A 22,835-nucleotide genomic window follows, 5' to 3' on the forward strand; every position below is an offset into this window, starting at 1 on the left:
AGAGGAGTAAAGACATAAAGCTGGGAAGAAGTAAACAGGAAAATCAGGAGTTTTATGGTGTGGGTGGCTGGAACAAATCAACTTTTACCTCAACCCTAGGAAAGGCTGATTTGCTCCATAGCCATTTAATTTTTAACTCCACGGGTCTTCTTACCAAATAAATGGTATCCTCATATAGTTTTACTACTAATAAATACCAACACTAAAATATTGTTTTCATATCTCTTAACAATACATTATTGAAAATAGAAGAAAAAAATATAACACAGCCTATCATGGGACTACAATTCTCAGTGTTCTATTTCTGACACCTACTAAGAACCTCCTTTACACTCAGGCAACTCACTAATTAAAGCAGGAAAAAAACCCTCCAAAAATCAAGAGGACAGGTTTTGGTAATACTAATGGCTATTTACCAATAATGGTCACTAATTAAGTAATTTTAATATCTGAAAGCCTATCATGTGCACATGAAGTACACTAAATAAGGTCCCTGACCTCAAAGAGCTTACATTGGAGTACATTAACTATGATGTATATGAAAAACTATAATGTAGGTAGACAGTATTGAGTGCCCTCAGGGATGCAGCTCACAATTCAAAGCATTCATTATTAATTGAGTATTCTTGGACTACTCCTTCTCTTCCTTTAGGTCTCCCCTTAACTGCCACAGAAACTTTTCCTGATGAACTAACCACAGGAAAGCCTCCCCTTCTTAACACCTGTGTACTTTTCCTTCACAAGACTTATAACAACTTCTGATTAGGTTTATGTATATAGGCGTGGTGCGATGGCTCATACCTGTAACCCCAGCACTTTGGGAGGCTGAGACGGGTGGATCACCTGAAGCCAGGAGTTTGAGACCAGCCTGGCCAACATAGTGAAAACTTCATCTCTACTAAAAATACAAAAATTAGCCCGGTGCAGTTGCTCCTGCCTGTAATCCCAGTTACTAGGGAGGCTGAGGCATGAGAATCCTTTAAACTTGGGAGGCAGAGCTCGCAGTGAGCCCATATCACACTGCTACACCCCAGCCTGGGTGACAGAGTGAGACTGTGTCTCAAAAAGAAAAAAAAAAAGTTTATATATGAACTTAATGTAGATGTATGTTTATATATAACTTTATATAAGTTTAAACCATTCTCATGCCTATATATATAGCCAGTTTTACATTTTTCTCCACTATTGGACTAGAAATCTATAACAAGGATCATATCTGGTTCTCCCCAGCCCCCTATGAATTGTGTATCCCACTGCCTAATAATAGTCTAAATATAAATGTATTTTCAAGATGTCCAAATCAGGCTCAGCAATATGCTAGATCCCAAGCTACGTGCTATAAAGTATCATGATGAATAAACTTAGTCCTTGGCTTAAATAGGTTTAAAGTTTGGAATACAAAGATTCCCAAGGCTCAGAGAGGGATTAAATGATGAAACGCTATTTATCCCCTAACTCTCACCTACCATTACCACAGAATTCAATAATTATGTCTATTAACAGTCCTAAGAGATACAATAAATTAGAAGATATTTATGTAATACTATTTAGAATACAATCCTCATTTCAAATGCAGACACTAGAAAGAGGGATAAAAAGGTAAAAAGAATGTACCTTTCCATATTTGCCAAAGAGGTTCTTCAAATCAGCAGCTTTGGTATTAGATGAAAGTCCACTAACCCAGATATTTTTAGTTGAGCTTCCACTGCTACCACTAGTACTACTTGTACTTCCTAGAATAGATTTAATATCAGATGTTTAAGTATCTCAATCAGAATCTTTATACAAAATTATAAGGGCCACATTCTTTCAAAACTATAATTTTGATAGTATGATGTTACTGTATCAAAATCCTGTGAGTTTACTATTATTGAAATCAAACAGACAACGTAACTAGTGAGGGAAAAAAATCTGAATGTATGTACATTTCCTATTGTATGAGTTCTAAATTGAAGTGGGTAAAAAAATCAATTACATGTCTCGGACTTTTGCTGTTCAGTTTTAATAATTTATAGTCTACCACTGCACTGAATAGAGACAACTAGGAAGCAGTCATTTAGGAATGAACAGACTGTTTAGTTGCCACATCTGCTGTGGGCTTTAGATCCTTAGAAATTGAAATGGAAGAAGAAAAAAGTTAGAGCAAGGTATACGTTTTTCAAAAATTTATATGGTTAATAACAAAGACAAACCAACTGGTACACCTTTATTCCGTATTAGAGAATAAGTAAGACAAAATGGGAATTATATGCAGCTGGATAACTCTAGATTCAATAAGAAACAATCTTCTAAAACAAAACAACTACAAGATTAAGATCAGAGGTCTCAAAATCCTTTATAATAGGTAAATGATTACATGAATCATTTCTGTACTATGTCACACATAAATTATGGCTTCATATGTATAGAGGCCATATCTTAGGATACAGGCTTAGCCAGTCAGCCTTTTCTTCAAATGTGCTGTAGTAAAAGGGAAATTTTCATTTTCTCACTTTAAGAGTGAGGAATTTTTACTCACTTTAAGAGAAACAGTATTTAAGAGAAACAAGCAATTAAAAGGAACAATTTCTATATTTCACATTCTTTTAAGCAAGACCAACCAATTCATAAATCACATCCTTATGATTTCTAACGATTTAAAATAAACTATAGAGGATGCATACAATTCTCCTTTACACATTTAGGAGGTATTTAAAAGCTTTGCAGTACCTAAATGTTTTATTTTCCCTTAAAATCCTTTTCTAGAAAGTAAGTATTTTTCAAGTAAACACAGCACATGTACAAGATGAAACTATAGCTCATGGGCATGAGATAACCAGAGATTTCTCAGTATCAGAAAGCAACTAAATATTGCACTTTGAAACTTACAAGAATTTTAAAAAAAGAAAAAAGAATACTAGACTCCACAAATACACACAAGTATTATTTAAAGACAGAACAGGAAAAAGGTTGTGGTGATGTATAGTAGTTATAAATGAGTAACAAAAGATAAAATAGTTCTGAAATTATAATGTAAGAAAGTATCTATTATTATTCAACACAGTCCTTTAGAACACACCAAATAAGTGTTCCCTAGCTAATGGGTTTTTAACATACCCAATACCAGTTTACAACGTAAGTAAACAGTAACACATCAATCAGTTTTCTGTAATCTATATAATTCCACAGTTTACATAAAGACCATCTCAAGTTTCTAGTCTGTCAATAAAATTTTTAAGGACTAAATGTCAAAGAAAATACCAAGCAACTACTATTTTTAATGAAAATACGTAATGTCAACATTGAAATAAATAGGGAAAAAAATTCTTTACCTTTGTCATCTTTAGATGATGTCTTGCTGTCTTTAGATTCCTTTGAAGAGCTAAAGAGGCAAATCACCAGAAGAAAATTGAAAACAAAAACAAAACAAACCCAAAATAGAAGAACTTGATATTCACTATATTTCAAACTAGTGCTATTCATACAAATTAACAATTCCAAAGGCCTAGATTAGGTTATTTGAACAAATGACTCCCTGAGGATTCTTGCACTGATTTTCCCCAAGATGCCTGAAGATCTAGATTTTCTGACAATTCTATTCAGTGGAAATATGGCCATCTTCTCCAGATTTCAGGACTGGGACTTGACTTCATTTTGTGTTCTTAGAACTGATAGTTGTTCATTAACCATCATCACAAGGATTTTAAAAAATAAAACACAAAAAAATTGTCAATTTGAAAAAAAACAAAAAAACGAAAAACAACAAAAAAACCAAATATATGCTGACATTCGACAATCAGTAGAACACACTGCATTATTATGAAGATCTTGAAAATTTTTAAAAGTAACTTATGACGGTCAAAAATATTATAGGCAGGATCATAAGACACTAATTACTGTACATGTTCTTGAAGCCACCCCCTTAATGTAGAGTGATCTTATTGAATGCTGGAATTCAGTATCGTAAAGAACTGACATAGAAAAACAAACCTCTTTGCTTGACCAGAGGCCCCAGTAGACGAGGGCCCTTTCTTCAAAGTATCCTTTTCTTTGTCTCCAGATTCTGCTTTCTTAGAACTTTCTCTGGCTTCCTTCTCGACAGGGTCACCCTTCACGCAGTCTTCCTTCTTACCATCTTTATGGTTCGCATTCATCTCATAATCCTTGCTTTCCTTCTCCGGGCTCTGTGCAATGGCGTCCTGCCCATCTTTTGGCTTACTTGCTTCAGAATCTGTAATTTTCACATTTTTACCTGTTTCTAGGAGGTCATCACCATCAAAATCCAGAGTGATGGCATCTTCAGCCTGGATTGTGACCGAGATGTTGTCATCCTCAGCTTCTTTCACAGTCGTATGAGCTTCCGTCTCTTCATGAGCTGTATGATCAGCCTCAGCTAGGCTCCCTTCTGAAGGAAGAGGTTTAGATACTTCTTGTGTACCATCACCAGAACCTGCTATATCTAAGAGGATTTAACAGGAATAAATATGGCAAAACAAGAAGTTTAAACAATTTCATATTCATAAGCTAGAATAGGACCTAGAAAATATAAAGCCAGTTATTAGCACTGATGGAAGGTTAGGAAAAAAAAAAAAAAAAAACACAAGGGTATTAACTAACATAAACCATCCTTTACCCAGGATCACTTATTCTTCATGGAAAAAATGATCTCTACATACAAACACCAAACAACAATAGTGAGAAAATGGTTCCATCCTGAAGATACCAGCTCTTCATTTCTGGTTATAAGTTAATGGCAAATGGAAGATTTTGTTCCTCCATGTGACAGTGACAAAAGTGCAGATTGTTGTTCAATGCTGGAATTATCCTGGGATTGAACCCTAGTGACCTTCAGAACTCCCATGGTGACTTCTTGACAGGTAACAGTCTGAGGATATCAATCAGTCTTCAGAGTATTTCAGGGCCCCATCTTTTCCACTCTTCAATGCTTGAGTAGTCCAGATTCGTATGGAAAACTGGTACAGAAGGCTCCAAAGATGCTCCTGCTCTGTGACGTTCAGGAAATTGGTTATTTCCAGTCTTCATCCTGTCCAGTTAGTCTGCAATTACCGTTTTCAAAGATGTCTTGCATTCCCCCAAAACAGAAAGGCTTCAGGCATGTGAGATTTTCAGTCAGTAGCTTTACTTCATCATTGCTTCTAGGCTTTTTATTTGCCTTGCTTAACCCTGCTCCATGTCCTTTCTAGTCCAAAGTAGGATCCTTTGACTTCTGTCCAAGGACTCTTCCATAACCTCCTACTGACCACACGTATTGCTACTGTTGCCCCTGTAATTGTATTGAATGAGACAGCTCGTCTAAACTAAAATTGTCAGACGACTGTATGGAAGTTTCTCTAAGCAGCAAACACAAAGTCAGTCTCCTGGTCATTCATCATTTTTAGGACTAGTTGTAAAATTCACTGTGAGTTATGCACTAGGACTCCAATAAGCACACACGAGTTACTGCAGTGTCAGTCTTAAGAATTTAATCAACTTACCGTATACCAGAAGTTATTTTAAAAATAAAATTAAAATTGGGTTAAATAAAAAATAGCATTGTTCACTACAGTAACTGATATGTACTATTAAGTTGGAATATATCTTTAGTGTTCAAAAGAAAATTAAAACCAATTGGAAAATAAAATCAAGATGCTAACTTAATTCACTAAATAGATAAATTTGAAAATAAACTAATTTCAAAAATAAGATTCCAAATAAGGAGTGCTTTATTTTTACATAATTTACTGTTTTTCTAAATTTTAGCAATTTTTAAACTCTAGCATCAAACATACCTTTCTCATTTTCTTCTTCCTCACCATCCTGAAATTCAAAGAATAATCAAATGTAAAACGAATTCATATAAAACTAGATTTTAGTAATAGTACAAAATCAGCCAAGTTAAAATTACTGGATAATTTAATAATATTATTTAGGGATACCTAACACTAACAAATAAATAGGCTATTCCAATCAGAACCAGAGTCCATGTAGAGAGAAATGTGGCACAAGTTTGGTACATTTTAGAAAACAGGTATATCTATCAATGAGTACATCAATAACAAACTGGATTAGTTTCACTGTTCAAAACTAGTTTATATAATCCAATTCTTCCTCATATCAAAGAGCTGTCAATAAGAAGGCTGACCTGATGACATATTTTATGTCACTCAGTTCACAGGTACTCTTAGCTAAGATACACTATTCAAAATAGTACCAGAAAGTATAATCTGTAGACATTAACTTTCAAGTGCTTGGATACACAGTAATAAACCAACCAAACAAACAATACTCCCCTTTAAGTATATCAGACATTAGAAGAACAGTTACTAGGTCACTTTCAAATTATTCATTCTTTTAATGTGTTAAAAGTGAGTTCATATCAACCACTGCACTCCAGCCTGGGTGACAGAGTAAATCCCTGTCTCAAAAAAAAAAAAAAAAAAAAAAAAAGAGTTCCTAGTTGTCACACATATACTGATGGCAAAGCCAATTTTAAGATGGTACTTGTGTGATAGGTAATTAAAACAAGTTAACCCACACATTTTTAAAAATGATTTTAATTTTAAAATATTTGACAGTTTGGCTAAAATTAAAACTAATGTGCTAGCTTAAAAACAGAAGTGTCATAAAGGGAAGGGAGAAGCTTAATTTGTTTTACCAAGCAAATAATGCAAACATCACTGAAGTAATCACACCAACATAGAACCAACATTTTCCCAAATATAAGACTATAAAGAATCAAGTAATATGCATTATAATCTCAATAACTGAAAAAATTAAAGAATCATTTTATTTTTTAGAGACGAGTCTTGCTATTGATGCTCAGGCGGTCTTGAACTCCTGGCCTCAAGCTGATTCTCCCACCTTATCCTCCCAAGTAGCTGGGATTACAGATGCAAACCACTACGCTTGGCTTAAGAAATGTTTTGATTTTTTTTTTTTTTTTTTTTTTTTTAAAAAAAAACAGGTTCCTTACTCTGTCGTCCAGGCTAGAGTGCAGCAGCATAATCATAGCTCACTGCAGCCTCAACCCCTGGGCTCAAGTGATCCTCCTGCCACAGCCTCCTGAGTAGCTGGGACTACAGATGTGTGCCACCAGGCCCAGCGAATTTTTTTTTTTTTAATTCTAAGTGGAGACGAGGTCTTGCTATGTTGCCCAGGCTGGTCTGGAACTCCCGGGCTCAAGCATTCCTCCTGCCTCAGCCTCCCAAAGTTCTAGGATTTACAGGTGTGAGCCACTGTGCCCTACCAAATGTTTTAATAACTTTTTTCGTTTGTTTATTTTTTTTTTTGAGACGGAGTTTTGCTCTGTCCTCCAAGCTGGAGTGCAGTGGCATGATCTCGGCTCACTGCAACCTCCGCCTCCTGGGTTCAAGCAATTCTCCTGCCTCAGCCTCCCAAGGAGCTAGGATTACAGGCACCTGCCACCACACCCAGCTAATTTTTTATTTTTATTTTTTATTTTTTGAGACAGAGTCTCCCTCTATCACCCAGGCTGGAGTGCAGTGGTGCGGTCTTGGCTCACTGCAACCTCTGCCTCCCGGGTTCAAGTGATTCTCCTGCGTCAGCCTCCCAAGTAGCTGGGACTACAGGCATGTGTCACTACGCCCAGTTAATTTTTGTATTTTTAGTAGAGATGAGGTTTCACCATGTTAGCCACGACAGTCTCGATCTCCTGACCTCGTGATCCACCCGCCTCAGCCTCCCAAAGCGCTCGGATTACAAGCTGAGCCACCGTACACAGCCTAATTTTTGTATTTTTAGTACAGACGGGGTTTCACCATGTTGGCCAGGCTGGTCTTGAAATCCTGGCCTCAGGTGATCCGCCCACCTCAGCCTCCCAAAGTGCTGGGATTATAGGTATGAGCCAGTGTGCCTGGCCTTTAATAACTTCTGCTTAGAAAACTAAGCAGAAGTACGCTGTTTTAAAGTCAGGTGATGTGAAGCTTGTTGTGAAATTACCACATACAAAGCCTTAGAGCAATGGTTCTCAAACTTTAGCATGCATCAGAATCCCCTGGAGAGCTTGTTAAAATAAAACACAGATTTTGTTTCAGAAGGTCTGGAATGAGGCTTAAGAATGTGCATCTCGGGGGGAGGGGGGAGGGATAGCATTAGGAGATATACCTAATGCTAAATGACGAGTTAATGGGTGCAGCACACCAACATGGCACATGTATACCTATGTAACAAACCTGCACACTATGCCCATGTACCCTAAAACTTGAAGTATAATAATAATAATAATAATAATAAAGATTAAAATGGAAAAAAAAAAAAGAATGTGCATCTCTAACAAGGTTCCAGGTGAAATTAATGCTGCTGGTACAGCACGAACACTGAGCATTGCTGCCTTTACAGAGTGACAACCTTGGTGAAAAAAGATGAAAAAAATGGAAATGTACGTAGAACTTTAAACAGCTTATTTATAATACTATTTTAGATTCATATAAAAGCATGCACTTCTTAAAATGTCAAATATTTTACAATGTGCTCAAAAGTACATTTGGATAATTTCTTTTTTTAAGTATTTTCTCTCTCTCTTTCTTTTTTAAACTTGTGTGTGTGTGAGAGACAGGGTCTCACTCTGTCACCCAGGCTGAAGTGCAGTGGTGTGATCTTGGCTCACTGCAACCTCTGCCTCCCAGGCTCAAGTTGATCCTCCGGCCTCAGCTTCCCGAGTAGCTGGAACCACAGGTGTATGCCACCACACCTGGCTAACTTTTTTGGTATTTTTTGGTAGAGACAGGGTTTCACCATGTTGCCCAGGCTAGTCTCAAACTCCTGAGCCCAGGCGCTCTACCTGCCTCGGCCTCCCAAAGTGCTGGGATTACAGGCATGAGCCATCATGCCCGGCCAACAATAATTTCTTTGAAATCATTTTATTAATAAATTATATTTGGACTAAGTTAAAGTGTGCCAATTAGGGAATGACTAATTATTTTACAACTAAAGTAACATGAAGGAAACTAAAAATACTAAAAAGCTCGGCCATAAGCTAAGAAGTAGAATAGTCCAGAACAAGTAAATCATCAGTTGATAGCAATGTAAATTTGATCACTATCTAAGTCCATTATACTGTGCTCTAAGAATTTCTCTTTTTTTTTTTTTTTTTTTGAGGCAGAGTCTCACTTCGTCAGCCCAGGCTGAAGTGCAGTGGTGCGATCTCAGCTTTCTGCAAACCTCCACCTCCCGGGTTCCAGGGATTCTCATGCCTCAGCCTTCCCAGTATGCACCACCACACCCGGCTAATTTTTTTGTCTGTTTTGTTTTTCTGAGACTGAGTGTCGCTCTGTCGCCCAGGCTGGAGTGCAGTGGTGCGATCTCGGCTAACTGAACCCTGCAACTCCCTGGTTCAAGCGATTCTCCTGCCTCAGCCTCCGAAGTAGCTGGGATTACAGGTGCGTACCACTACGCCCAGCTAATTTTTGTATTTTTAGTAGAGATGGGGTTTCATCTTGTTGGCCAAGATGGTCTCTATCTGCCGACCTCATGATCCGCCTGCCTCAGCCTCCCAAAGTGCTGGGATTGCGTAATAGGTGTGAGCCACCGCACCCAGCCAATTTTTGTATTTTTAGTAGAGATGGTGTTTCACCATGTTGGCCAGGCTGGTCTTGAACTCCTGGCCTCCAGTGATCCTTTTGCCTCGGCTTCCCAAAGTGCTGAGATTACAGGCAGGAGCCATTGCACCCAGCCTGTAAGAATGTCTTAATTGTTTTACTAGAATATTACTTTTAAGCATTGTGTCCAATTTGCAATATTTGGAAAGAAAAACACTTTAACTTGGGTGGAATGGTAGACAGAGACGGCAAGGGAAGAATGAGTTATGCTTGAATTATGGGTAAATCTTTTTCTTTCACATTCTCTTTTAGTTTGGTAATTTTTGTTGAAGGAATAAATAAACTGAGACACCTGAGCTTGTATTTAAAGCAGACTAAATTAACTTGAAGAATGCAACATGTGGCCAGGAGTGGTGGCTCATGCCTGTAATCTCAGCACTTTAGGAGGCTGAGGCAGGAGGTTCGCTTGAGGCCACGAGTTTGAGACCAGCCTGGACAACCTAGTAAAACCCTATCTCTATTTTAAAAAACTATATTTAAAATAAATAAATAAATAATTTTTTTAAAAAAGAATGCAGTTTGACTCTCCTTATCTACCTCAGATGCGAAGAGCACACCACTTCCAAGTTATTGTTTTAGAGATGCAAAACTGAAAGCTTCAAGAAAAAAACATAACATGTCCAAATTATTGGCTATTTTAAAAAGTAAAATTGTAAAAATACTATGATGTAAAAAAAAAAACTGTATTCTATTGTAGTTCCTGTCAATTATAATGTTATTTCTAGTTGCTAAAGTAACTAATAAGGTTTGTCTTACTTGCTGGAGAATTTTTAGGTATTTATCTTAATAATTCAGCATATCTTCTGAAGGGTTTCATAATTTAAAGAGAAACTTTGTGACATATACTTAAATGCCGGTAGGGAAATGGCCTGACCCAGTTTCTAGAAAACAAAACTGATTACAATGTGGTTGGAGCACAAAAACAACTTGGGTAAAGTAGAAAAGATGAACCACATGTAAATGCCTGTTGATTTTACTGCGCAGTATGTGCAGCAAGCATAGCACTAACCATAAGTCCTAAATAAGAGTCCAAAATACTTGCAATAAGGAAACAAACCAAGAAATACAATGGGAAACTTTCCCTGTCTAAATGGTATATATGCACAGACATGATATACAACTATTTGAAAACAATTTCTCCCACTGAAAACAGATTTTTTTTTCCAAATGAGGAATATAGCAAGTAAATGTAAAACATTTATTTGTTAAATGTAAAGCATGTTTTTAAATTAACCACTCAAGTTTGTCTTGAAAAAAAATATTTCACATATGAAGATGAAGTAAATGTCTACAAAGTAAGTACTCATGTTGTTTATCTTCACAGTGGGATCTGCAATCCTTAGTCAAATGCTAAAAGACATAAAGCTCCTTTACTTTCATTTCATCCTAGGAGCAGCAATGACTACTAAGAGACAAAGACAAGCCTAGGACTTATTTTTCAGTGAACCAAGTTATTTACTACATATCCAATTCTACTACTCCCTGTAGGTTATCTTATGATATATGTACATGTATAGGCTAAGCAAGAAGACCTCCTTTCCCCTGGCTTGAAATGTAAACACTGTATTCAGACTGACATTTAAAACAAACTTTCAAAATAACTTTTAAACCACTACTTACCGATCGGGGAATATGCTAAACATCACACGGGAAATACAAAATGCTTGGCACATAAGTACTCAAAAATACTTGTTGAATGAATTTACTAAATAAATGTAGTGTAAGACTGCTGTTTTTAGCTGGAAAGACTGAACTAACTGCTTGATTTTCATGTATCTGAAGCACTTAACTTTGGTACTATGTTAAGTACGATAGAACTCAGAAAACATTTGCTAGTGTGGAGTTATTTAGTGAAAAGAGTATCAGACTAGGTATTATGACACCTAGGTATTTGTCGTTATCACTGGAATAGTTTTACTCTGTGATATGTCATCTATCTAGATGAATTTACCTATAAAATGGAGTTCACATGTGAACCATATAAGATATATCAAGGATTGAGTAAGGTAATGGATATAAAAAGCTCTCTGTGAATAGTGAAGCACTACATAAAACAGAGAGATGAAAGAAAGCTTTGTGGAGGAGATAAGAGGTGAATCTGGCTGTGAGAGGTATACAGATTTTTATATGACAAAAAGTAAGATTTTCCAGGTTAGTGAAACATTAGGGGCAAAGGCAAATTGAAAAAGGAATACACATGATGTTATAGACTGAGGAGGCTCTTGAAACTAGAGGAAATTTTTTTTTTTTTTTTTTTTGAGACGGAGTCTTGCTCTGTCACCCAGGCTGGAGTGCAGTGGTGCAATCTCGGCTCACTGCAAGCTCCGCCTCCCGGGTTCACGCCATTCTCCTGCCTCAGCCTCTCCGAGTAGCTGGGACTACAGGCGCCCGCCACCACGCCCGGCTAATTTTTTGTATTTTTTAGTAGAGACGGGGTTTCACCGTGGTCTCGATCTCCTGACCTCGTGATCCGCCCGCCTCGGCCTCCCAAAGTGCCGGGATTACAAGCGTGAGCCACCGCGCCCGGCCAACTAGAGGAAATTTTTAAGAATAAAAGCATATTAAAGCCAGGCATGATGGCTCACACCTGTAATCCAAACACTTTGGGAGGCCGAGATGGGTGGATTGCTTGGGCTCAGGAGTTTGAGACCAGACTGGGCAACAAGGCGAACCCCCGTCTCTACAAAAAATACAAAAGTCAGACGGGTATGGTGGTGCACACCTGTAGTCCCAGCTACCAGGGAGACTGAGGTGCGGTGATCACTTGAGCCCGGGAAGTCAAGGCTGCAGTGAGGGGAGATAGCGTCGCCGCACTCCAGCCTGGATGACAGAGCGAGACCGGGTCTCAAAAAAAAAAAAAAAGCATTAGCAAACAAGATTTTAGAGAAAAAGCTCCAGAAATTTCTCAAGTAAGCAGTATGTTCAAGCTAGTAAAACAACACTACAAATGACTACTAATTGCACATATACTACATCAGAATCTATGATTAATCCCTATATCAACTAAGAATTATAATATTCATTTTATAGACATAGAAATTGACAGAGAACCTGCCACAATCACAATATTGTAATTAACTAATAGAAGTAGAATCTGAACCAAAGTCTACCTACTATAACTTCCTAGAGGCTAATGCCTGAAGATTTCAGCTTCTAGTCAAACCCTGAGGACTGGCTCTTGAAATAGACATATCCTTATATAAACATGCTGCATATATGTGTGTGTGCGTGTACATATACATAATTTCTTTCTTTCTTTTTTTTTTTTTTTTTTAAGACAGAGTCTTGCTCTGTTGCCCATGATGGAGTGCAGTGGCACAATCACGGCTTACTGCAGCCTCAACCTCCTGGACTCAAGCAATCCTCCCACCTCAGTCTACCTCCTGAGTAGCTAGGACCACAGGTGTGCACCACCACACCAAGCTAACTTTTGTATTTTTTGTAGAGACGGGGGTTTGCCTTGTTGCCCAGACTGGTCTCAAACTCTTGAGCTCAAGTGATCAGCCTGCCTCAGCCTCCCAAAGTACTGGGATTACAGGCATGAGCCACTGCATCCAGCCAGATTAAATTTTCTAATGTTTTTTTGAGATAGGGTCTTGCTCTATTGCCCAGGTTGGAGTACAGTGGCGTGATCTTGGCTCACTGCAGCCTTGACCTCCTGGGGTCAAGTGATCTTCCAGCCTCAGCCTCCTGAGTAGCTGGGACTACAGGCACGGACCACTACACCCAGCTATTTTTAATTTTTTTTTTTATAGAGACAGGGTCTTACTATGTTGCCCAGGCTGGTCTCGAACTCCTGGCCTTAAGCAATCCTTCCATCTCAACCTTCCAAGGTGCTGTGATTACAGGCATGAGCCAGCACACCCAGCCCAGACTAAACTTTCAAAAGCAATACCTAAATACTGAAAATAAATGAAACAAATCAACCTAGATATGTATCAGTGGGTGATACAACCATACAGAATGGAAAGAACTTAAAACACAGTGATTTGTTCATCCCCAGAGGGAAACATCCTTGCAAAAAATATGTCTAAAAAAAATCTCAAATTACTTTCAGTAACTACATTGGTGGTAGTGCTGGTATAATCATTCTAAAGTTGTTGTATGTGTACTGTGAGATAAAGGAAATGGTTACCTTGGAAGTACCATATGAATTGAAGGTCTATTTTATCTTAAAAGTAAAAATAAGCAAAAACAAAGAAAACAACTCCAACATTTTCTCTAGCATTGTACATTGAAAAGACCTAGAAACAATGAACAACTCAGTAGTAGCGAACACCTCCACCATCTAGATTGTTGTCTTGAAATACCATTTACCACTATAAAGAAGAAATGCCTAATTATAGGTCTAAAGCAGGAAATGGCACATCTTTACATACCGGCAAGCAAGGAATCAATCAAAGTCTACTAGGATCATGTTGAGAGGACTCAAGAGCCAACTTGATGAGGCTCTCACTATATGGAACAATTTAAGCATTGAGGATATTAACTGCGATGGACCAAAATACATTACATATATTCAAATCCATGAGTTCAAAATGAATCTAAAGGGGAAAAAAGGAAAATTAAGAACTAACTGGCCACTGTCAGAGATGCCAGTGAACCAGCTCAATATTCTGAAAATTGGTAAACAAAAAGGAAAGAATCAAACATATATCCTGGCTTCCCTGTGTAAATGATACCACTGGGTAACCAAATAGTAAATAAGGGAAAGTTTCTCTTTCTAGAAACATTCCAACCAATAAAAAAGAATGATAGAATGAGAATAGCATCCTTTTGCAACCCCTAATTGGGTATGAATCATCAATGACTGGTACCATCACAAAAAGACAACCAGATATTATGTGCATCCAAATAGAAGAATACAGTACTACCCCTATGAGGTGGCTGTGTGTGTGTGCTGGGGTGGGGTGTTAACGCTGAATCTGAGAGCAAGCCTCTAGATGCTACAACCAACTTAACAATTTACAAAAAATACAATAAACAAAGGAATATGTTGAACACCACCACAGGAATGCAATCAGCAAAATCCAGGCCTTGGAAGCTCTACAGCAGCAATGGCAAACTGCATGAGATGCCTGTTCCTGCCAACCCTTGCTCTATGGGATAAGCAAGCTGCTTTTTTCAACAAATAAAATAGTAAAACATTTCAATCAATCACAACATACAGATCTTACTGGTATCTGGATTTAAACAAGACATAATGAAGAAAATAAACCTATAGAAAATTGAACATTTGAATCCTAACTGTATATTTCATAATATTAAAATTGTTATTTTAGGAGTGCTAATATAAAAAATAAGAGTTCTCTTTTAGAGATACATACTGAAAATTTTCAAGGGAAATATGTTTGGATTTGTTTCAAAATAATGCAAAAGGGAGAAAGTAAACAGAGGCATAGGGGAAAATAAGACTGGCCATTAATTGAAAACAGCTGAAGCCAGGTGAGTGTTACACTATGCAGTATCCCTGAATGCACATAGTAATATACTCAGTAAGCATGTTTAGAAGCATTAGATCATAATGGAACCTAGATACATTTATGTTTCTAGATGTTCCACTAGACATTATTTAGAAAGAGGAAAAAGATCATTTTAAAGAAAACTTCTCTAAAAATGTAACCTCATCTTTTGATACAATATGGCAAAATCTTGCTCCCTGATAAGAAATACATAACCGTTCTTCCTTCAGATATATTTCTGTTTGTAATGAAGTTTATTATTTAAGTGGGGATCCTTAGATATGATGCCTTCATACAACTCACAAAGTGCAAAACTATAGGAGTAGTCCTTGACAGAAGCTAATATCTAGCTGCCAAATAATATAAAGACCTCAACTTCCCCTTTTTGCAAATCAGTAATCTAGAAAAGGTACTCTCTCAATTTGAGAGATAGTTTTCCTCATAGATTCTTTTTTTTTTTCAAGATAAGTCTCGGTCTGTTGCCCAGGCTGGAGTGCAGTGGCACAATCTTGGCTCACTGCAACCTCCACCTCCCAGGTTCAAGCCATTCTCCTGCCTCAGCCTCCTAAGTAGCTGGGACTACAGGTGTCCAACACCAGGCCTGGCTAATTTTTTGTATTTTTAGTAGAGACCAGGTTTCACCATATTGGCTAGGCTGGTCTCCAACTCCTGACCTTGTGATCCGCCCGTCTCGGCCTCCCAAAGTGCTGGGATGACAGGTGTGAGCCACCGTGCCTGGCCACTCATAGATTCTTTATCACTAGGAAATCAATGTACTTAGGGACAGGCCTACAGACTTTCACCATTCTAATATTTCCTTCCTGAATATTCCAAATGATCAGCAACATTCCTCCCAGAAATGCAATTTTTCTCCAAAATACAACTTCTCCTCCACTGCGACAGAGAGGCAATATATAGCCTCAGAAGCATTTGTGGCTCACTAGCATTTCAAAGGCAAGAGTGTTGCAGAAAAGAAAGCATGCCGAGACAATCAACTAAGTAGTCCACAAACACAAGCCCAAGTACTCTTCTAGGAAATACTACCCAGAGGAAGTAACTGACCTGATCACTATTTTTTCTGAATCTAGTAAACAAAGGAACCCATATCGCTATTTGAAAGTACACCATTTAAAGAAGACACAATCCTCTCCTACTTGGATAACTGTGCTGATTCTAGAGCTAATACATGCCAATGGGCGCTGACTCCCTTCGCGGGGGATGCATGCATTTATCAGATGAAAACCAACTCAGATCAAAACCACCAAACCCTCTCTGGTTTTTGTACGATTAAAAATAAAAATAAAAAATTAAGGACACAAAAACAAAGGGTTCTTTAGTCACAGATATGAGAAAAAGGCAAAGGATAATTTTTATGTAGAAATTGATCTACAGATGTCTGCTTATAGCATCTGTAAGTCACTTTAAAATGTACACTATGTGTATCACGTATAGCAGCAACACGTTGTTACACATTGAAGTGCAGTCATTTTCAATACACACACGCCCCAAGTAAATTTCTAGAAATTTGTAATCATTTTTAGACTATGCCTGTTGTAGGAGTGTTACATTAACAAAATTTTAAATAAAGCTTTGAAAAGGATATTAGTACTTTTAAATGACTTATTTTATATCAAGTGACAAAAAAAAAAATCAAGAAGAATGTAGACTTCTCAAAAGACTAGTAACCAGAGTTAGGTTTTACAGAAAGGATGGACTTTTTTCTAACATTCTGAAAATGACAGGAAACTCATAATAACTCCAATTATTTTTCTGGCAATAAAAATTTCAGCTGCCAATATTTTTTTTTTTTTGAGACAGAGTCTCACTCTGTCGCCCAGGCTGGAGTGCAGTGGTGCAATCTCGGCTCACTACAAGCTCCACCTCCCGGGTTCACGCCATTCTTCTGCCTCAGCCTCCCGAGTAGCTGGGACTACAGGTGCCTGCCACCACGCCTGGCTAATTTTTTGTATTTTTAGTAGAGACAGGTTTCACTGTGTTAGCCAGGATGGTCTTGATCTCCTGACCTCGTGAACTGCCCACCTCGGCCTCCCAAAGTGCTGGGATTACAGGCATGAGCCACCGCGCCCAACCTTGCCAATAGTTTTAAGTACTTTGTGTACGTCACGTAAATAACTCAGTATTAAATTTAAGACAGTTATATGAATTAAAGAATTATGAAGTCAAAATAAGATTCCTTTTCCAAGCCCTTCCACCCACAATATCGAATTCATAGGACTAAATGTAAACTTACTTGGGCTGTTAGAAAGGTATCATCTTCACCTTCTTGAGCTTCAATTTCCTAAGTAAAAGGGTATACAATAGCTTTGCTTTATAAAATATCTGGGTAACATGAGAATGCTTTTATGCCTATACCTGATTATCATTTGCCTTGTGTTCTGTATAATATCTGCGATACCATGGGTACTAAATCAATGCTTAATATTCAGACTATATTTTTTATGCCAAAAAAAATTAACCATGTCGCTAGAGAATTAGAAATATTTCTCTTGAGCCCCTCATTCATTAGGGTAGGTAGAAGGGAAGTGTTTTAAGCATGAATACTAACAGTACTGACTCCTTAACCCACTGACTTTCTTAAAATGTACTAACATACTTCAAAGCAGGACAAATGGTCTATTTCAAAGAAAATATTTGAAATATTATCTGCTTTAAAATTAAACCTTTATAAGTAATTCCCCACCCTTGATATAACCAAAGAAATGTAAATTAAAGTAACCTTTTATACTTGCTAAGGTAGCAGAAAGGGGAAAAAACCCTACCACCAAGTAATGTTGGCAATGCCAGAATGAAATTGGTATATTCATTCATCGTGGAGTAGGAAAAATGCCTTAAAACTTAAAATGTCCAAAATTAAAGAAGTATCTATTAGATATGTAGAAAGTAGTCTAATAAATTATGGGGCAATTATGAAATTATATGTCATGTGAAAATACAGAATAAATAGCAACTTACTCTATAACAACTATGTATAAATATATATTATATGAAATAAGCAAAAATTTAAAAGGTTGCCTGAGGTGGTAGGATTTTAGATGACTTATAAGTAGCTTTAGTAACACACCTTTTAAAAATTCTGAGACTTCCAAATTGAACTAGAAAAAAATAATTTTTATTATTTAAAATTTAATTTATCTGTGTCATGTTTTAAAAAAAACTGGCTAAAGACCTGACTTTCGATGTCCTCTTTTTCTATATCTTCTATTCCTTCTGCCTCTATTAATTCATGAGCTCTCTTGTTTTCTTCTGCAGAGAGTAACTCCTTGGAATGCACATTTTCTTCTTCATTTTCACCAAATTCTTCAGAGTCCTTTAGTTCATCATTTCCATCTTGCTCATGTGCCTCTTGATTCTCCAATTCACAGTCCTTTTAATGGTAAGAAAATTTGGTACAACTAGAGGCAAAGTAGCGTGGGCTATCCACCAAACGTTTTTGGTAATTTATACCTTTAAATGTGTCAAATTTGATCATATTTTAGTATTCCCAAAGTTCATTCATTTTTACCTTATATATTTACTGTGTCTTTAAAAATAGGTCTAATACCAAGATCATCAAACACGAATCTGAGTTTTCAAATTTCTCAAACTGAAATGCACACTAATCAAATTACTGCTAGAGATGCTCTAAATTCCAGTTATTTAATATTTACCAAGCCAGCTTCTAGAAGCTGTCCAAAAAATACGGCTTCATTTCTCCATGTGCCATACGTTGATTGAACTTCAAAGACTTCGGAAGTCTTATACATTAAAACAAAGTTTATTTCTAATAATAAAGAACTCCTAACTGCTGCATCAATGTCTGTTCTTGAAAAATATGCAAATAACTAATTGAAATATATTTGTTTTGAAATCTACCACTGTGCCAAATGTCAATTAGGAAGGGGAACATAGGTTGGGATTGGATCTGTTTGTCCTTCAAAGTTTATGGATATATGGTACTTCAGTGAAAACAAAATCAGCAATCTGCTTAATTTCCTCTGATTAAGTGAAGAGAAAAGGTGTGAAAGCAATAAACATTCCTTCCTTTTTTCCTGTTCTTATGGTAAATCCAGCAGATTTAAGAAAAGGTTTCTGGGTTAAAAGGTGAAAGAGGCAGAGGCATGACTACTAATCATTCAAAGCTTAACTGCAGTGAGGAAACAGAAATTTCTATCGAGAGGTGCGCATAGAGAATATGATTGTGTTGGAATGTGGAGTCCTTGGGGAGCAAGGGATCTTTTGTTTGACCAAACGTAGTACAGTATGAGTAGGGGAGCGTGAGGGGTTGAAAGTGGAGTACATGGCTGTATTATGGCAGAAGAACAGGTGCCAGAAAGATCAAGGGAAGTTACCAAGGAAACTTCACCTATTCTAAGGTGCCAACTTTGACCAATCTCCTCACTTATTTACAGAAGCAATTTCTATACTATTCTGGTATTTAGGCAATAGGTGATATTTACCGACCATTACTGTATAAATTCCAAAATTATCAACTGTGGGAGATGAGAAAAATATATTCACTTAATTTCTATCAAATATATCACATATGTTGATACTTCCAAAAATAAACTGAAGATATCTTTAAACAGAATTTTTTAAAAAGCTCCTAGGACTGGGCGTGGTGGCTCAGGCCTGTAATCCCAGCATTTTAGGAGGGCAACGGGCGGATCATGAGGTCAGGAGTTCGAGGCCAGCCTGGCCAACATGGTGAAACCCCATCTCTACTAAAATACAAAAATTAGCCGGGCCTGGTACCGTATGCCTGTAATCCCAGCAACCTGGGAGGCTGAGGCAGGAGACTCTCTCGAACCCGGGAGATGGAGGTTGCAGTGAGCCGAGATCGCACCACTGCACTCCAGCCTGGGCAACAGGGCGAAACTCCATCTCAAAAAAACAAAAACAAAAACAAAAACAAAAACAAAAAAAAAAGGTCCCTTGTTCTTCCGGACATTATGACCAGGTTTATTTAATAATAACACAAAAGCATCCTTTGTGGCACATATAAGAGACAGTACTATTGTTCTTTTAAATAGAGGTATATATCTCCTTAGGACATTTCAAATGACTGTAATATTTTTATAAACTGAAGAGCTGAAAGAAACAAATTTGAAAAGTAAAAGATTTTTTACTGAGTCACAATGTTTTTACAGCTTATGGATAATCTTTGCTTAATCATACACTTACTGGTGAAGACAACTGGAGAAAATAGGAACAAAGGAACAAACCTGATGGAAGATATATAATAAGAGTAACAGAATACGAAAACTTAAAGGCTCAAACACAAGCTGATTACAGGCATGCAATCATCAATTTTAATGGATCCCTGGGCAAACAGTTCCTAAAATTATCTGATTTCAGGGCTAACTCCTCAACAAAACATCTTTTGGGGGTGGGGTTGTGTGTGTGTGTGTGTGTGCAGTGTGGAGACTGAAGAGAGCTAGGAGGCAGGAGAGATGGGTGGGTAAATGAACACGAGCTGACTCTATGGTAAAACACAAACATCAAAAGACATGATGACAATATGGACGAGTTTTACCCAGAAAACAATATATGGTATGGGGGCATAAATGTATATAATTCAAGAGGAACTATACTCATGAAATAATTCCTGCAAATACCACAATACTTAAGACCTAATAAGCAGTAGATCACTTTTCATTAACATAAAAAAAAAACAAATTAAAAAACCCTAACTACAATTAAAAATAGCTTGTTCTATAGCTGTAGTATATAGAACTGCCACAACCCCAACTAAAATTACATCCATAATTTTTCTGGCCAGCCAGTTTTGAAATACACTCATTTTTGGCCCCAAAAGGCCTAGCTTATTTATCTTTAAAGGGCAAAATAAATTTCTTAATTTGATATCTCTCTCTTTTTTTTTTTTTTTTGAGACGGAGTCTTGCTGTTACCCAGACTGGAATGCATTGCCACGATTTCGGCTCACTGCACCCTCCACCTCCTGGGTTCAAGCGATTCTCCTGCCTCAGCCTCTCAAGTAGTTGGGATTACAGGCATGTGCCACCACACCTGGCTAATTTTTGTATTTTTAGTAGAGATGGGGTTTTACTATGTTGGCCAGGCTGGTCTCAAACTCCCGACCTCAAGTGATCCGCCTGCCTAGACCTCCCAAAGTGCTGGGATTATAGGCGTGAGCCACAGCGCCTGGCCCTTAATTTGATCTTTACCAAGTAGTAACACATCTGCAATTTTCTCTGTGTATTTTAAGGTCTACATTAATCTAAGTTCTGTATATTATATACAAAAGCTAAATGCAATGGCAGATAACAAATAAATTACCAATATCCTTCCCTGTGATATCTCGTCCAGGAACTAACATATATATCAATTGTCTTGTAGCTATTCCCCTGGCCAGCTTTCTACCTAAAGGCCTGGACAGATTATTATTTTTAGCTTTTGTATCTCATTTAACTAAAGAAAAAGTTATTTACTATATTTCTCAATTATGAGAGTTAACGAGATTGACAATATTAAACATTGTCAATATTACATAGGTCTTTATCTTTAACCTACATACTTCAGTGACCATTGTTCAATAAAAAGCACAAAATTCATGATGCAAAATACTAGGCTTAAAATAAGCATCTTAACCTGAGTAATTAACACTTTACCTTGATAAAAGCATCATCTTCCACAGAAGCATCTCCACTCAACTCATCTGCTTCATGTTTTTTACCTGCGAAAGAAGGAAAATGGGCTAACAACCGATATTTTATTACTTTAAGAACAAAAAATATTCAGAGTTTACCCTGCAATAGCACTCTTCACTCCCAAACTGTCTGACAAAGCTAATGTCAACTGCTTCTAAACCACCTGGTCAGAGCTGTCCCAAACAAAAAAAGCTTTCCTATGTCGTGCTGTTTCACTGAAACACACTGTGCACATAAACCTACATATGAACCCATCAGCTTAACTGACTTGACATATATGGTGCATTTTTCTTTACATCAGCTGAATTTTCTATCCTCAATTATCTGAGAAGTTGTGATACCTTTCAATGGCATTCTACTAACTATATATATATGGACACCTGATAGCTAAGTACAAGATCTGTATCTCCCACAAAGCCTTTCCTATGTTCTTCTCTTCAACAAGCATTCTCTGAAATAAAAATCCTCACACTTTAATCTTCATCTTACAATCCATCAGGTGGTTGATTACATATTGCCTTGTACTCTGTCTCTAGTACACCTTGCCTCTTCGTAGAGAAGAAATCCCTTAAATACAGTGACTACTTTTATGCTAATTATTTATTTCACCAAAAGCCTAAATATAAAGAGTGCTGGCCACTTAACATAATAACTGATTTAAGGCATGCAGAAATTACTGCAGAGTGAAAACTGTTAATAGCTTTCCGACAAACTACAGACCTTCTTTGCCCATCTTCAAAACTTTAAAAACTGGTAGTTAGAATTTTTTTTTTAAGAATATTTATTTATTTATTCTTGAGACAGAGTCTCACTCTGTTGCCCAGGCTGGAGTGCAGTGGTGCAATCTCGGCTCACTGTAACTTCCCCTCCTGGGTTCAAGAGATTCTCCTACCTCAGCCTCCCAAGTAGCTAGAATTATAGGCACGAGGCACCATGCCTGGCTAATTTTTGTATTTTTAGTAGAGACAGATGGAGTTTCACCACGTTGGCCAGGCTGGTTTCGATCTCCTGACCTCAAGTGATCTGCCCACCTCAGCCTCCCAAAGTGCTAGGATTACAGGCATTGAGCCATCGCGCCCGGCTGGTAGTTGGAACTTTAAAATCGTTTT

The 22,835-nt window shown here is 37.4% G+C and overlaps 1 protein-coding gene across 7 annotated transcripts in view; it reads right to left on the bottom strand.

Annotated features, from left to right (window-relative positions):
• Positions 1–22,835, bottom strand: part of SLTM (SAFB like transcription modulator) — a 55,068-nt gene that overhangs the window by 16,501 nt on the left and 15,732 nt on the right. For 2 of the 7 annotated variants that reach the window (XM_003267039.3, XM_030814483.1), the window contains exons 3-9: positions 21,688–21,752; positions 18,246–18,443; positions 17,310–17,357; positions 5,769–5,796; positions 3,970–4,438; positions 3,312–3,361; positions 1,615–1,733 (exon numbers count right to left, since the gene is read on the bottom strand). In XM_003267039.3, coding sequence (XP_003267087.1) covers positions 1,615–1,733; positions 3,312–3,361; positions 3,970–4,438; positions 5,769–5,796; positions 17,310–17,357; positions 18,246–18,443; positions 21,688–21,752 — 977 coding nt within the window. The remainder of the gene's footprint in view (positions 1–1,614; positions 1,734–3,311; positions 3,362–3,969; positions 4,439–5,768; positions 5,797–17,309; positions 17,358–18,245; positions 18,444–21,687; positions 21,753–22,835) is intronic. The other 5 variants (XM_030814482.1, XM_003267040.3, XM_030814486.1 and 2 more) reach the window with 5 other exon arrangements.

The sequence above is a fragment of the Nomascus leucogenys genome, chromosome 6 (assembly GCF_006542625.1).
Source record: "Nomascus leucogenys isolate Asia chromosome 6, Asia_NLE_v1, whole genome shotgun sequence".
NCBI lineage: Eukaryota > Metazoa > Chordata > Mammalia > Primates > Hylobatidae > Nomascus > Nomascus leucogenys.